This window comes from Dinoponera quadriceps, unplaced genomic scaffold (assembly GCF_001313825.1).
Source record: "Dinoponera quadriceps isolate SergipeBrazil2010 unplaced genomic scaffold, ASM131382v1 scaffold365, whole genome shotgun sequence".
NCBI lineage: Eukaryota > Metazoa > Arthropoda > Insecta > Hymenoptera > Formicidae > Dinoponera > Dinoponera quadriceps.
In genome coordinates this window covers 291257-308546 of record NW_014554573.1, presented here as the reverse complement: position 1 = coordinate 308546, position 17290 = coordinate 291257, and the positions used below count along the sequence as shown (strand labels likewise).

Genomic DNA, 17290 nt, shown 5'->3' with positions numbered 1-17290 from the left:
GCGTCGCTCTGAATTTTTACTTAAGACGGCGCGAGAACTTGGAGCAACGTCGATTACGAAGGCGTGAACGCCACGCGCGGGTCGATGCGCCGCTGCACGCGCGCATTGCACCGCGGGGATGCCGCGGCTGCAAGAGAGAGAGACGGAAAAACGGCGGTGACGACAAATGTTGTACAGAAAACAGCCTGAAATACAGGTCGCGGTAACACGTACTTGCGCACAAACACAGAGGTGGACAAAAAGTGCGTGAGAGACGCGTGCTGCGTGAGTGGGCGGGTGTGTGAGTGCGATATTACGTTGATGACAGGGGCGAGAGAGAGCCTGACGATGCAAAGATGCAAAAACCAAGAGACAGGGCCAAGTGGGAGCGTACCAATATCGAGTGTTACAGCGAATTCGAGATAAATGGGCCGCGAGCATTCAATTTGAGGCCGTCAAAGGGAAGATCGCGCGAGAGACGTATATACTCCGAAAGAGTGTTCCTAATTACTGCAAGTGCATCGCACACATATAGGCGATATATTATATACCGGGGCTACTAATGTAATGCACAGCTAATGGATCGGTCGTGTAATTGGGTTAATCGTCCGATACGCTTTGAAGAGAGATCGAGACAATCCCGCTAATTGCACGTGACTTCCGTCATCATGCGCGCGAGTGTGCCGGACCCGACGGAAATAATGTCCTTCTTTTGTTCCCGTAAAGAAGGGGCTCTAAAATGAGAATTTAAGGCATAAGATTGAAGAAATCGACCAATCATAATTGATTTTTCCCCTACAATTCTACTGTGATTGGTCAATTTCTTGAGGTGTAGAGCTTGAAGCATCTATTGCAGACCGCGGAACTAACGCGGTAAATGAGGATTGATGCTCACGCATCGCGCTGCTCGTCAGCTTTAGTTCTTCACTCAAGCAGTTCCTCGATCGAGTTCGCTGACGCACGGATATTCATACGCAAACGGAGGGAGAGACGGAATGATACGGGCATCAAAGGGTTTTTACTCGACTAAAGGCCGTGGACATTAATGTAACTAGACCATGACCAAGAGTATGACTTCTGTATACCGAGTGTACGGAGAGACGAATCGTCCACCGTGATCCGTTTTTCGCCGCGCAAAATCCTGCGTCCTGATCGATAATTCGGCGCGAAGCCGCGGGAGTTCGGTCGGATCGTAAATCGAAACGCGAAAATCCGCGATAACTCCGGACAACAGCTCGGATAAACTTTTCGGAAGGTCCGACATGAGGAGATGCGATTCGTTAAAAGAAAAAGCCGAAACCGACCTCCGCCTCTCTCTCTCTTTCTCTCTTCGAGAGCGAGGAGGCTCGATCTCGCGTGTACGATAATGTAGTGGCCGGCCGCTTGTTACGTTCACTCCAATTCTCGTGTATGTAGCGTACCACACGAGTCAGGGACGACGCAATCGTTAAGACCGTATCCCGGCCAAGAATTCAGTAATAGTCATTCCGGTGGTCTCTCTTCGTACAATCCCAGGATGATTATCATACCCAACTTGGACTAACAACATATACAGGATACACCGGAAAATCCGATCCCCGATAGCGCGGCCCTATATCGATATAACCCTAATATAAACTGAGATCTGACCTGAAACACACCCACCCACCCACCCCCTAAGCTGCAAAGTAAATCATAATAGGAATTCGCCGAATGTTCCAACGCGGCTTTCTCGTGCTCGCGCAGTTTTATACACACTTCCGGATCCTGAATTCCAGAGAGAGATACGCTCTTTTCGCATTTTTCGTTAAACGAAATAAACACAAACTGTCCTATGAAACACAGACACATGTATTTCGTTCCGTTGCGATCGTTAGAGAAGAATCTCAATCTTCAAGCGTTCTCCCGAGATTTTCTCTCTTTCTCTTTCGCAGAAGGAAGCCATCGCGCGCCTTATCGTTAAAATTTCAGACTAATTCAATGGTCGTTAAACTCGCGGGACGAAGTAACCAGCATGCCATCGTTTATATCGGCACTCAGCGCGGTCGTTTCTACAGCGCCGCCAGCATTGTTCTCTTTTGACGGTAACACTGCTCGCCGCTAGAACTCTTTTTCGTCCTTTCGACATACGATAATCGGTGCGGTAATTAACGTGATTGCGTACATGCGTTGATGATGATATATCGCAAAGCTCCTTTCTTCGATACGCTGATAGCGTGCGTAAAACGACCTCGTTTCGTTATCAGGGTCGCCACTTCTGAACGTTATTGACGGATTATTGCTGCAATTAATTATTTTCACTACGAATACATCTGAAGGAAGCGATTTTCATATAACACATTACGACGTGCACCGAGTGACACGGAGATGGGCAGTAAGTGGGAATCGTAATTAGTTGCGGAAAAAATTCCCGCACTCGGAGAAATGACTTGGTAATAGCAGCTAGATCTCAGTAGTTCGAGCTTTGACGTCATTGCTAAAGGCAATTAGAGGTAAAATGTATTCATTCGCTATGAGGTGAAACTTTATTAGCTGAAATTATTAGCACAAGTAATTAAGTAGCTTGGTTATCTGTATTCCTCCTCTGATTATACTATATATAGACAATATGAAACACGTTTCTATCAATAGATGGAATGATATAATACCTAAAATGACTGATTTATGATTCAGAAATCTCGGGTTCGAGTTCATCAAGCATATATATTATACAATATACAGGATGTCTACTCAAACTGAGAAAAAAGTTCCTTGAGAATTCCCGGATTTTTCAGGAAATTTGTTAAAAAATCCAGTTAAAATGAAGGTATTTTTAAATATGTTTAACAAACGAATATGTATTTATTGTGCAAAGTCCTTAATGTTCTCCATTAAAGCTTACAAATCCTAAAACAAAATTAAGAGTCGTTCGAGTTTCATCAGCATACAATAATATTTTAAAAACATCTTCTGTTAAAAAAAAAAGAAAAAAAAAACAATAAATCTCTAGTGGGGAATGAATATGATCTTAATACTGTTGTGCGATTTAGCTAATATTTTTTTGTTGCAGCGCCCAAATTCGAATAGCTAATAAATTCAGCTGTGGTAGCAACGACATTAACTGTCCCTATCTCGAAGTCACATTTCAGCTGTCACAGCTAGATCTTAGCTCCTATGGCTAATTCATTCTCTGAGTGCAATCGGAAGAAAAACCCCAAGAAGAATTTGAAAGTAGAAGAAATCGAAAACACGATAGAATTACACTTCGTTTCTCGTTTCCTTATATCGACGAGATTTCCACCATAATAGGGGATCCTTTTCGAAAGCGTTCGCGACGACAATGGGACGTCTCGCGAATTGCATGCTCGAGAGAAGCTCATGTTCGAGAATCGACGAAAAACGAAGCCGCGTCTCTGAGCACACGCGATCGTGGAAATTTCTAACTGTAAGTCACGTCGAAATCGTCATAACAGCCAGCACAAAGTGTGTGTATCTGTTTGTTCGTGTGTGCCTCTCACACTTGTTTCACACCTTGCCTTGATCGCCAGCAACCGATATTTTCACCTATCTAAAAGAGAGACGCCGAGGACACACGCACGCACACGCGCGCGTACATATGCGCGTGCGCGCACACATCATCACAATTCGCGTCTCGAGATTCACCACCTCCTTCCTCACTCTCTGTCACTAGAAGTAGAGTGCATGCGACGAACGCGTGGTGGTATAAAAAACTAGGCACAGTTACAAGCTGAAAAACCAATGGGACCTTTTTCTCTATCGCCTCGCTCGAACCGGACTCGTAAATTTTCTCAGGTTCTCGCACGTCTCCCCACACACGACGTAACCCGCTCGCTGGTACGCGTGTCCGATCGCCCAAGATATATGCTCCTCTCACAGGTATTCCCCTGGTAGCTCGCGAGGCGGTCGGGCCGCCCCATCTCTCTTTTAATAATAAACGCCCGGAGCCCGAGGTAAACGAATATTCGTGAGCGTGGCAAAACCTGTGCGCACAGTTTCGTCGTATTAGCCGCGAACAGCGCGAATCCGCTGAATCCGCGGAAAGAACGGCCGAGAGATGCTCTTCTTCTTTCTCTCTCTATCTCTCTCAGTCTCTCTCTCTCTCTCTCTCTCTCTCTACCTTCGATCGTTGTGCTCTTCCTCTCTCGAGCAGGTCAATAATGGATAATAAAGTTTCGCGTGCTAACGACTGTCTCACGACTTAACTTAGATTAGCGCCCGGGTCTCCCCCCGGGGATCTGAGCTGCGTGTATCTCGAATTACTTGCTGCGTCGCTAGGTAAATAAGTTCACGGATTAATACGGACGAGGCTTAGGTTCCCATATTAACGGAGATCTTAGTGGCTATCGGTTGGTCCATAGCCGACGTCTACAAACGAATGATACCGGGTGCTGTCACTCTTTCCCTTTCTTCGCTCTCGTCGAGCGAATGAATTTCGCGCGTACTCTAACGCGTAGTTCTCTCACCGGTTGCGTTTACTTATTAATTAATTAATTAATTTTATTAATTTTCTTTTTTCCTCGTTAACCGGATTCTACGGTTGATCCTTAACACGACCGCGCGAACTTCAAACGGAAAAGCTTCGCCGAACGCCACGTTTACGTATCTACGTTTGAGCAACTTTTCTCCGTTCCCCTCCCCTTCTGCAACGCGAACCGAAAATCATATGATCGTAGCTGTTTCGGAGACCCATTGTGCGAAACTGCGAGACAATCGTGCGCCGTTTATCCCGCGTTTCGTTTTCCGCCACCGATTCGAGGGATCCTTTCCCACATTCTTTCTTTTTCCGCCTCTCGCGAGATTGATTGTCCTGGTGAGTTCGAGTCGCACGACCGAATAGTGTCACTCTGTTCGCAACGCCGAGACTTGTTTAACCCTTTAACGGTTATATTTAGCGTACGTAACGCGGCTGCGCGAACACGTGGTGCGTGTGGTGCTGTGGATGTGACTTGAACGAAGTTACGTTTGACCGTCGAGAACAGAGAAGTGAGATAACAGGAAGAAACGTCTGCTCGTTCAGCTGTTCGCACGCTGGATTAGCCCCCCGGCGACGGGTCGGGGGGTCGTCATCTCCCGCGTTGCGCGGGAACGATTCGACCGGTTCCTAAAGGGTTAAAAATGATTCGCGCGCGCTTTAATCACACTCGCCCGTCCCTTAAAGTTACAATTATCTTCCGAAATTCCCTACGTCGCGCCTTCGATTTTCTATCTTATACGTGTGTGTCATAACGTTATTTATTACTAGGACATTAACCGTGTTCAACGCGCGTTAAACGGCCGTCCGAGTTTCTCTCTCGTTGACGTTGAGTGATCGCGCGCGTCCTCCGTGAGATAGTAAGATATTCGCTTTCCGAGTTTAATGCATTTCAGTATTACTCGCTAGGTATTACTCGCCTACAGGGGAGGGGGAGTAGTCGAGGGGAATAATCCTATCGTGATCGAATAATATCAAAGTAAACCGGCTCTCTAAAACGTGTAACAAACGTATCCCTAACGATATTTTTTTACGCTAGATTTCCTCCTCCACAAGATTTTGATCATTCGCTTGGGTTGAAACAGCCCGGAACAGAGACGAGTCGTCCGTCCCCCCCCTCTCTCTCTCTCTCTCTCCCTCCTTTCCTTCTCTTTCTGTCAGCCGTCATTGACGTCCCTTCCGTCGAACGTACCCGTATAAACTCTCGATCCCGACTGCCGCGCGACCGCCGAGAGCTCGCCCTCGTCGTCGGAACAAGATCACCCGCGCGCCTCCTTGCAAAGGTCGAGTGGTCACTACGTAGTTCGCGAATCCTCCCTGGTGAAACCTGCGTTCCGTGCAGCGGGTAATGAGAGTGCCCACACATGTACACGCTTGCTCGCGTTTGCTCGCTTGCTTCTTTGTTTGTTTGTTCGACGAAGAACGGCTGGGTGAGTCTATCAATTCTACGTGTGCGCTCAATTCCACGCGCGACTGCAAAGCCTGGCCTATGATTTCTTCTACTTCAGCTCTCTCTCTCTCTCTCTCGAGCGTTAGTGTCTGGCTGGTCGCTGGTCGGCAGCGTGTCAACGCTGCTGACGACGTCGTTCCCTCTCGTCCTTCGTCTCGGACATCTCGTCGTCGTCCTCGTCGTCATCCACGTCGAGGCTCTGAGCCTCCGTGAGGAGGGGCGGCGGTATGGTCGCCACGTCGAAGCTGGAATCCGTGCTGGAGACTATGTGGCCGTCCTTGATCTCGAGGTCGACGGCCACGCGGTGCCGTCTCTTGACGTTCTGCTGCCGTTTCCGGCGGAAGGCCCTCTGGCCGCGGTCGGGCGTGTGCGCCGGGCTGTCCATGCTCGAGGAGGTGTCGCCCTCGCTCTGCGGGCTGCGACTCGACGAGTACGGCATCGTCTTCGTTCGTATCTGCGTGCGGATCTGCATGGGCGGGCTGGAGGTGGTCGATTCGCCGCTCAGGCTCGTCGTCGAGTAATACGGGGTAGATTTCGCCCGGATGGGCACGACGACCGGTCGCTCGGTCGACCTGGTGCCCTGATACCTGGCCGACTCGTGCGGACTCGGCTCGGAGAAGCCGCGGTCGAACTTGCCGGCGCGCCTCGCCGGCTTCGTCATCATCTCTTTGCGTTCCTCGGACGACCAGTCGTCCTCCATCCTCGGCTGCAGCGTCAGGTCCGCGTACTTCTCGTGCATGTCCTCCGAACTGTCGCCGCGGCCCACCTCCATCCGCACTTTGTCGCAACTCGAGTACTTCATGGCGGGCACGTTGTCGTACAGCTGATCCTCCTCGTCCTCCTCGGGAATCGGCAAGGCGGTGTCGTCCGCGCAGATCGTCTCCTCGTCCGCGATCATCTGGAAATCGTCGTCGTCGTCGATCGCCTCGTCGTACTCGTTTCGCAGGGTGATGCGAGGCGGCGAGATGTCGGCGGCCTGCTGCTCGTCCTCGTAGCGGCGCAGCCGACGGTGCTCGTCGAACTGGCTCTCGATGAAGCGCCGCGCCTCGTCGAACTCGTCGCCGCGAGCCGGGCCGTCGAGAGGAGGTGCCGCCTCGCCACCTTCGAACTGGAAGGCGGCCGTCGCCGGGGGGGAAGGCAGCGCTGGCGAGAGCGGCAGTGGGAAGGAGGACGGGGAGGGCGGTGACGGGAGGGAGGAACTGTCGGCGGTCTGGCACTTGGAGTTCGGCCTCATGCTCGTCGCGCTCCTGTCGGACGTCGTGGTGTCGCTCTGGCTCTTGTCCGCGGCTATCGTCGAGTAATACTGCTGCGGTATCACGGTGGTGCTGCCCGACCAATCGGAGATCGAGGCGCCGAGTTCCGCCAACGAGTTGTCGTCAGACTTGGTGCCGGAGTACTGGCAGAACTGGCGCACGGTGTTGTTCGAGCTGGACCATTCGGACATCGACAGGCCCATCGAGGTGTCCTCGCTGTGCGACGAGCCGGTTATGTACGAGTTCGATTTCGGTTTCACCGCTATCTTCACCGTACCGTCGACCGTCGCGGAGGTCGAGCTTTGCCCGTCCTCCAGCAGGGTCGAGTGCAGATCGTCGTGCAGAGTTCTGTTCTCGTCGCTGGAGTCGCTGTCCGGCTGGGCCGGCGGCGTCTCGGTGCTGTCGGTCACGGTTACCTTCACCGCCTCCTCCGGCTTGATCTCCATATAGAAGGTCTCCACGTGGCTCACCACCGGCGTGTCGAAGACCGGCGAGCTCGGCGGCGACGGCCAGTCCTCGGAGCTCTGCGGCTGCAGCCGCGACCGCCTGTTCGCCCGCGGCGACTTCGAGTCGTCCTCCTGAGCGCCGACCACGTCGATGGGGATGTCCGGTAACTCGGAGGACGTCCTGCGGTCGTCCGAGACGGACGGTAACGCCGTGCCGGACGGCGGGTCCGACGACAGGGACGGCTGATGGTCGCTCGATATCAGAGATTCGTCGTCGATGCTCGGCGACCTCGAGCTAGGCTTGAAGGAGTCCTCCAGGTCGCTCTTGTCTTGTTCCGACGTGGTCGACCGCTCGGATATCCTGGACAAGGTGCGCGACAGCGAGAACGCGCCGTAGTTCGCCAGGATCTCCGGCCCGATCGGGTAGATGAAGGTGCCGGGGAAGTCCGCGAGGTCCTCCTGGAAGCTGTCCTCGTTCTGCCCGTTGCTGTCCTCGCTCTGCGACTGCTGCGCGTTGTTCTCGTCCTGGGGCGCCCAGCCCTCCTCCAGACTGGAGCTACCGGAGCTCTCGAGCGGGAAGGACTTCCACGTGGAGCTCATCTCTTGCTTCAACGGGGGGGGCTGCGAGCCCCCGTTGTTGCTCACGTCCTCCTCCAAGGAACCGCTGTTGCGCGCGCCCTCGATCATCGCGATCTCCCGCCGGTCGATGATCGGCTGTATCTGCCCGATCCCCAAGGGCCGCGCGATGGAGCACGAACTGGAGTCCGGGTCTTCCCTGTCGGGCGTCCAAGTGTTGGTTTCCTCGCTTCTCGAGCGCTCGGTGCTCAGCCGGAGTTTCCTGTCGATGGACAGGAGACGATTGGCTTCCTTGGCCGCCGGCTCGTCCTCTGGCAGCTCCTCCGTCGCCTCCTCGTCCTCCCTCCTCATCTCCAGGTACTCGGGCGTCAACTCCACCTCGACCAAGGTCTTCTCGTCCATCCTGTCGACGCCGTAGTCGGGCGAGCTCATCTCACTGTCGACGCCTCGCGTCTGCACCTGCGTGTCGAGCGCGTCGAGCGTGTCCTCGCTCGTATCGAGCGAGTCCAGCCGCTTGTTCTCCTCCTCCTCCTCCGGATTCACTTCGTCGTCGGAGCACTCTTCGATGGATATCTGTATCGGCGACCTCACCATCTCCGGAGGCTCGTCCTGATCGTAACGCTTCCCGAGGAAGGGTTCGTCGTCCTCCCTGACCACGCTGATGGTCACGTCAGGGAGAACGTCGTCCCTCTCGGAGTCCTCGGCGGTGGTGAGCTGCGTTTCCGAAGGAGGAGCTCTCGAGCTTTCGCTCTCGACGGCAGCAGTCGCCGGTAGCTCGGCGGCGTCGGTGACCAGCGGCTCCGCGCCGGACTCGGCGGAGCTCTGGTCGATGAACTTGGTCGCCTCCTCGTCCGCCACCCTGGCGCTCTCCGCGATCTTCAGCGGCACGCGCTCCAGCTCGTACGGTATCAGGTCGACGCTCGGCACGATCTCGTTGCACTCGGTCAGCGGCGACTCCAGGTACTGCGCCGAGGTCTCGGTAACGGACAAGGAATCGGTGCAGATCTCCGGCACGGTGGTGTGGTCGGTGCTGTCGGACTTGTGATTCGGCGAGGCCTCCATCTGCATCGACTGCACCTTCGCCTGCTGCGCGGCGGCCGCGTTCTCCCGATCCTCCATGTTCTCCGACACCGTGTCGTCCTTGCTGGAGAACGCGTTCGCCGGCGGCAGCCGGTGCACGGAGATCACCGCGGCGTCCAAGGACTTGGCGCGTCGCTGGGCGGTGGGCGACTGCGTGGCGCCTTGCCGCTGAAGCGCCCCGATGCCGCTGCCCTCGGAGAGGCCGAGACGCGCGCGGGCGAACAGTATCGGCGTCTGCCCGGGTTTGCGCAGCACCGTCAGTGGCGACTGATCCTGAACGAGCGCCGTCTTCTTCAGGCTTGTCGGTTCCTTGGATCCGTCGACATCCACCGGCTGCTGACCGATCACCACCACGTCGGGCTTGACGCACGGTTTGGCGGCTTCCTCAGGCCTCGCTTTACCGCGCGCCACCACTTTCGCGTCCTTCGACTCGGCCGACTTAGCGGCGATGCTTCTCTTCGGGGATATCTTCTCGACCGAGTCCTTCTTCTCCGTGCTGCCCAGGCTCTTCGATATTCCCAGGGACTTGGGCCTGGACCTCTCGGTCCTCACCGCGCCTTTGATCAGGTCGTCGTCGACCGAGGCGGACTTGGCGCGCGTGCTCTTCGCGTCCTCCTTCTCCTCTTTCGACGTCGAGAACGGCTTGTCGGACAGCCTGGTGACGGACTTGGATCTGCCCTTCTGCACGATGCTTATCTCCGGCGCCACGTCGGTCGAGTCGATTATTATGATTTCCTGCGGCATCTCGCCGAGCTTCAGCTTGGACTTGTCGATCTTCGTGCTGACCGGCGCGGCGCGCGACTCCTTCGACGCGGCCTTCTTCAGCGGCGGCTTGTCACCCTCCAGCGACTTGGACTGTTTCTTGAAGTCCTTCTTCGGCTCGGACTTGACCTTCCTCACCCTCTTCGGAGATACGTCCTGCACGAAATGCTTGTTCTCCATCTCGGGCGAGAGCAGGGTGTCGATCGGCGCCTTCTCCTCCGCCAGCGACAGGGACTTGGATCTTAACGGCTCCGCGTGCGGTCTCAGCATGAAGGGTACGAATTCAGGAACTTTAAGGCTATCCAACTCTAGAGCGGGTTTCACAGGCACTTCGTCCAAAGGCAGGTCAGCGACCGGGTCGACGAAATCGTCGAATCCCGTATCGATGATCTTCGGCCGCGAGATCTTCGTTGCGGAGTTCTTGCTGACTTCCGAGAATCTCGACTCTATCCTCTCCAAGATGCGCTTCGTCTTCTCCGGTATGCTCGGCTTCTCCAGCGTCTTCGGTTTCTCCGGAATCGGCGGCTTGATCGAGGCCGAGATGTGAACCTCGGCCACCACGGACTGCAGCACGCTCTCCCGCTTGCGGTCGTCGTCGGACGAGTCGTCGACGGCTCGCTTCGGCTGCTCGGCCGTCTCAACGGCCGGTATCTCCGGCAGCGGTATCTTCTCGATGCTGTCCTGCTTCTCCAGGCTGTCGTCCGGCATCTTCAGGCTGTCCTTCTCGGCCTTCGCCCGGCGCTCCAGGTTCTGCTTGATCTCCATGCCGACGACATCGGCGAAGTTCAGGGCGGCCTTCAGCTTAACGTCCACCGCCTTCGCGACGTTGGTGGGACTTCTCGGCGCACCGTCCTTCTTCTTCTGTATCACGGAGACGATGGTCACGTTCGGCTCGGTCGGCGACTTCTTCGGCGAGCGTTTCTCCAGCGTCGAGATGATGGTGACGTTCGGCTCGACCGGCGACAACTTGGACGGTTTCTTGTCCAGGCTCGAGGACTTCTTGCACGTATAATCCTCGATTATCACCTCCGCCCTGCTCCGGTCCAACGACTGCGACAGCCTGTCGGAGAGCTGAGTCTTCGCTTTCGAGGGGCTTCGATTGGGCGACAGACCGCAGACGATGCTCTTCGGATCGGTGGGCGAAAGCTTCGACGTCGGGCTGAGGATGCTCCTCGGCTTGTCCGAAGGGCTCAGGATGGACTTCGGTCTGACGGCGGTGACGCTCTTCGGCGGCGCTTTATCCGGGGACAGCTTATTGCCGGGCTTGTCTGTCGAGGCGAGCTTGGTCAGATCGAAGTACGAGATGTCGGTGACCATCTTCAGCGGCAGCTTCGGCAGCTCCTTCGCCTTGACGTTCCTCGAGGTGGTCGTCCTGCTGCTGTCCGACTCGGACTTCTCGTCGGACGCGGTGCCGTTCATCACGTGCCTCTTGTGCAGCGTGTACGGAATGTCGACGTTGTTGGGCTTCTGCATGGCCGCGCTGTCGGAGAACGGCTCCTCGTCGCCGGAGTCGGCCGGGGTCAGGTCGATGGACTTCTGATGCATCAGCACGTGCCGTTTGCTGTTCGAGCCGAGTCTCTGCCGGGCGGGGTTCGGGTCGCTCTTGGTGCGCTCGACCGGCGTGTGCCCGGGCGGCGCGGTCTCGTCGAAGCCGAGGACGACGCCGCCGACGATCTTGGGCTCGTACTCGGCGAACACGGCGGCCTTGGGGAAGGCCTCCTCGTCGACCTCCGCCGCGGTCGTCACCAGTTTCGCCTGGCGCTCGCGCTCGCGCCTCTCGTCGTCCTTCCGCGCCCTCTCCAGGCTCTTCCAGTCGTCGCGCTCCCGCGGCTTCTCCTCCGGCTTGCTCCTGCTGCTCCTCCTGCGCTCAGCGCCGTCGAAGTCCAGGCACTCGAGGCTCCTGCCCTCCCGCGACTCCAGCCGGTGCTTCCGCGAGTCCAGCTTCTTCGGCCGGTGGTCGTAACGCTCCAGCGACTTGAGACGCTCGATCGCGCGCGGGTCGAAGTCGAAGGTGGACTTAGGCGAGTCCAGCCTCTCCGCGCTCATCCTCCGCTGCTCCTTCGAGTCGAAGGTGTGCCTCTGATCGTAGTCGATCGAGGCCGCCCTGCTCTTCCGCGAGTCGACGCGCAAGCCCTGAGAGTCCAGGCGGTCGACGCTCTTGCCGCGCATCTCGTAGAAATCATTGTGATAAAAGGCACTCTTCTCCAGCAGCAGGTGGTCGTAGCTCCTCTCGATGCTCCGGCGCAGCTCGGCCCGCCGGCACTCCCTCTCGAGCCGCTTGCGCTCCTTCTCGACCTTCGCGTCCGGCGACTTCCTGGACTTGTGGCCGCGACCCAAGCTACCCGTCTCGACGTGCGCGCGCGGCGCGTGATCCTCCAAGCTGGCGATGCTGCGCGCCCTGGTCGTCCTACCCCTCGCGCCGTCCACCGGGCTGAGGTCGTCGTCTATGCGCGACTTGGGGCGCATGATACCCTCGTCCCTCAGGACCTCCGAGTCGACGTGGGTGATCTTGTACTTGGGCTTTAGGCTCTTCAGCTCGTTCAGGAGCGAAATCTTTTGCTTCTGCACCTGCAGGATCACGGAGTCCTGATGCGGAACCGCCGTCTTCGACGGCTGTTCCACGGAATTGGCGTGACGCGTCTCGAACTTGCGTTCTATCTGCGTGCCCGACCGCTGTATCCTCGACTCGGTGATAATGTAATCACCGTCCGACTTGGCTGAGTACCGATCGATGGACTTCGTTCTCGCGTTTTTAAGGTTCTCAACGAGCGCGGGCTTGTGCTGTTTCTCGAGCGTCGCTCTCGACGATCTGTGCTTGACGAAGGAATCGGTCTCAGAGTCCATTTGGAACATCTCGTGCTCGATCCCTTCGTCGCTCTGGTCGGATATCGGCTCGTCGTGCGGGCTAGAATACGACTCCGGATACTCGAATTCGTGCTCGCGTTCCAAAAGCTCGTAAGAATCGTGCGAGAGATCGTCGTGCGACAGATCCCCGGCTGGGCCCGATTCCTCATGACCCGATTCGGTAGACAACGACGACGTTCCCGGGTAGGAACTGCTGTACACACGCTCGGGGACAGAATCGTGATCTAATGAGGGTAGTTTCGAACTAGCGGCGCTATACGAACGATTGCTCTCGTCGTAACGTGTCACGGGGTTATCTAGCTCGCCCTGCGAGGGCAATTGGAATGGCTCTAACGGAGGCTCCGACGGCGCGGCGACCTTGTCGTCCCGCGGTCGCGCTTTACCGGAATCCTCGAAACTAGAAGCGTACAGCTCGCGACAACTAGCCGACCGTTGCCAGGGGTGTCTGGGCAGAGGTCGTGGTGGTGGGAATTCAGGGGGACTGCTGTTAGAGGGGCTGATACGACCTGTTGATGAAATCCGTTGTTGACTGGTAGCATGCATCTGCCGCGGTGCTGGGACCTGGCTGGGGGTAGCTGGCGAATGGACGTCGATAGAGGTGAGCGTCCGAAATGACGTAGCTGTGTCTTCTCGACGGTGAATCGTCCCGCCCATCGAGACACTCGTCACAGTCGTCGGAGAATCCAGTGTCATCGAGCCGCATGACAGAGACAGAGCTGGGGTTGCCAGGGCTGGAAAGATCAACGTGTGCCGTGCGTCGTCAGTGCAACACCGAGTGTACACCGCTGAATATTTCGCGCCCGATTATTTTACATCAGAGATACGTGTGTTTACGTACAAACTTGTCAGCTGTGATCCTTCTATGTACGTTATTTCAATCACGACTATTATTAGCGAATCAATCAAGGTTAACGTATGCTTATTTCACGCAGATTATAAAGGTGTGTGCGCGCAGACCACCTTCTTCTCGCTCCCCCGACCTTCTTCTCCTCGTGATATCAAAACTGATCGATACTATATTTAGTGTCGCGTCTATCGAAATGATGAGATTGCAAATGTTTCGATCCGAAGTCATCCTTCCGCGCGCGCACACACGTTTGAACGACCGTACCGAGATTGATATCAGCGAACTGTGCGATCGCACATCCACGCAATCCACCACGTGAATGTTGCGATCTCTTCACACACACACACACACACACACATATATATATATATATAAATATATATATATAAATATAAATATATATATATATATATATTATATATTATATATATATATATATATAATACCTCACGAACACAAAAGACCTCACGCACAAAAAATCCGTTTAAAAACAATCTCTATTTAAGATACGTTCTATTCTACTCTACTATTACAATACGTCAGTTATGATACAGTGAAAAAAAAATGAGGCTAGAAACAGGTGGACAGAAATAGAGAGAGCCAAAGGGCGGAGAAATTAAAAATAAAGCGTTTGTTGTGGAGGTTGGTGTCGGTCATGGTACATACCAGGATCGCCGAGGGGCAGGAGGGGGTGGGCAGAGATGCTGGAGCTGCCCATAAGGGAGCTGCTTGGAGTGGCCCCACGATAGCCTCCCCCCTCCGAGCCCTGCAATGCCCTACCACCGCTAGTCTGCCGGAACGAATTGGACCTGCGAGCAAGAGAGAGTCAAGTTCAGCATCAGACTTAGGCTATCAAAATGCCAAGCCTGTTTCGGAACCAACTTATCCCTTCTGTCTCTTTTCTTTTTCCTTTCTTTCTCTCGTTTTTTTTTTTTTGGTATTCTTTCTCTTAACGATCGATAACAGTAACAAAGGAAAATAAAAGGTATACCTTCTCGACTAACCGGTAATATGATACGAGGGAATTGTGCGGAAGATATCGATCTTCTTATTAACCCACGTATTAAAATAGGATGCAATAAACAAAAATAGATCACACTTCTGATACGATACACGGTCAACACCGCCATTTCAAGACTTGGCTGATTTCGACTACAATCTAGGTAGTCTCGTTGTGAATGTTACAAAAGCTTTCGCTCGACAAATCGACCAATCGTTGCATGTATAATGCATGTTGAAATTTTAACGATGACGTCAAGTTCTACATCTTGAGAGATCTATAAAAATATAAAGAGAAATAGAAATATCATCTTTTCGATGTTCGAATGTGTGTCAATTGTTAACTAACTATGCGTATTGCTAGCAAATCATCGTGAAACACGTTGGATATCGTAAGTGCGAAGGAAAACTGTGTACTACCGTTGAACTGAAATTTGGGAACAGCCATCATTTTTTAAAAGGAAGTAAAGTTGTAAACGCGTGAAAAAGACTGTCGCTCGGTCTTACAGACATCATAAATGAAAAATATATCTTAAAAACATTAATACCAAAAACTTTAATATTAAAATATCTGCGCGTTAGCGAATAGCCATACGTGCATTAATATGTGAAATATATAAGGAAAATATTTGGCGTCCAAAAGCATAAATAAATATACAAATTGGAGAGTGCACTTTTAAAATAAACGTATATCTAACGTCACTCTTAAACCTTAAATGCAACGCAACTTTTACGACCATATATTGGTATTTGTAATGATGATCAAGATTTGTGCCGAATCTAAATTTTCTGTACATTTTATACAATATTGTGACTTTCGAAGTTAAAATCCAAATAAGAATACAATCAATATCATGATAAATGTACACAGACGTCTCCAACAAAAGTCAAATATATTTCTGATATACCAATAAACTGACTACTTTGGCTTGCTTGTAACAAAAGAAAAGGAATATTTAATAACATCACACACACTTGTATATTAATCTTTTCGTCAGACATATTTCGACTGAATATTTATACAGGTGTTTTCTCAACCGTGCATCGCACAGAGAATGAAAATCTGCCAGCAGTATGTACAACAATTTCTCTTTCTTTCTCAAGTGTATTGTAATAATAGACTAGCTTCTATTTCAGAACTGTCTACTGCTATGGACAAATATCTTGTTGGATAGAACTGTTAAGGGCAGTGAAGTATGGTACTTTGTTGTGTATTAATTAGATACAACAATAAATAATTAGTGATCACGCTATTGAGAGAGGGTACACTGATCATTCGGGTTTATCGTGCCTGATGATGAGCCTGACTCCCCGCCACCCCTGTCCGAGCAGGCAACACTGACAAACGGAAATATAAAAACGGACATGGTGAGCAGTTTTCGCTACGGAAATTGGAAGTTTGGACCATATATATATATAGATATATATATGTATATAAATACCGACTTGTATCCCGGCAAAAGCAAGACCGTGCCACCTCCTATCTTACCCACAAGATTAGTGCGTTCATTAATTAAAAAACCTCAATGGTACAAACCAACATTAAGGAAACAGTACGGAATGGTTTGCATGCACTACCTACATATTATATGGGTATCCAAGAACTTTCTTAATTATTCAACAGCCTATATGTCAATTTTCCGAATCAACTTACCTTTGAAACGTTTGCCTCTTCACGTAGTTGTCCCGAACAAATTCGACGATTTGTTTCTGAGTCTTGCCGCTATACCTGGTAATATGTAAAAACACACAACACAGTAGAAATATTTCTTTTTGTACTGATTGTCTTGTCATAAATTAACATATATTAAACTACCATGTATATTTTTCTAGGAAACTTGTACAACTCTGTACTCAGACAATTTCGAAAAGATAATGACTCAGAGAGAGTGTTAATTTCCTATCTAAATGAATGTGGTGATATCCTTGAAGATAATTGGACGTACCTGAACGACGATCCACGACTAAGCACTCTGGTCTTCTGCCTTACGACTCTTTTCACTACGGAGCAACGAAAGAAACCATGGTTTTCTACGCATTTTTTCCAAAAGTTTTTACACTCATTACGTCCCTCAAAGAAAAATTCGACCGTGTCCTTGTAATAACCCTACGAAAAAAAGTAAAATAAATGTTATCTATTATCAGAGAAAAGATTTTTGTTCTATAAATAGAATATTTCATAATTAATGGGTGTTAATATGAAAAAAAAATAGATTATATATTGCGGATACTCACGTAACCTTCAGGATGCAATTTGATTAGAAAACGTTTCCGTTTGAAACTGATTTTTCTGATTTTGGCCCAACTGAATGTATTGATTTTATTATAATTTTGAAAAACCACGATCCCCATATGTGCCACTGCTAGATTTAGCGGAACGTTTTCATGGTCCTAATGTAAGAAAAGAATTCAGTACACCTTATATATGCAATATAAATAATGCACAGAAATATAAGATATTTTACAATCATTCTCACCTTAGCTGGATGCATTTTCATTCCGTACAGTTCGCAACGCCGAGCTGTCTCTAAGAGGTTGAGATCTGCCTCTGCAGGAGATTGGCCTCTGTTGAAATTAAAAAAA

At 52.0% G+C, this 17290-nt stretch overlaps 1 protein-coding gene across 1 annotated transcript in view; it reads right to left on the bottom strand.

Moving 5' to 3' along the window:
- Positions 1-17290, bottom strand: part of LOC106752112 — a 33366-nt gene that overhangs the window by 10623 nt on the left and 5453 nt on the right. Inside the window, exons 6-11 of the mRNA XM_014633550.1 lie at positions 17185-17272; positions 16943-17098; positions 16654-16814; positions 16362-16436; positions 14375-14517; positions 5622-13592 (exon numbers count right to left, since the gene is read on the bottom strand). Coding sequence (XP_014489036.1) covers positions 5995-13592; positions 14375-14517; positions 16362-16436; positions 16654-16814; positions 16943-17098; positions 17185-17272 — 8221 coding nt within the window. The 3' untranslated portion in view covers positions 5622-5994. The remainder of the gene's footprint in view (positions 1-5621; positions 13593-14374; positions 14518-16361; positions 16437-16653; positions 16815-16942; positions 17099-17184; positions 17273-17290) is intronic.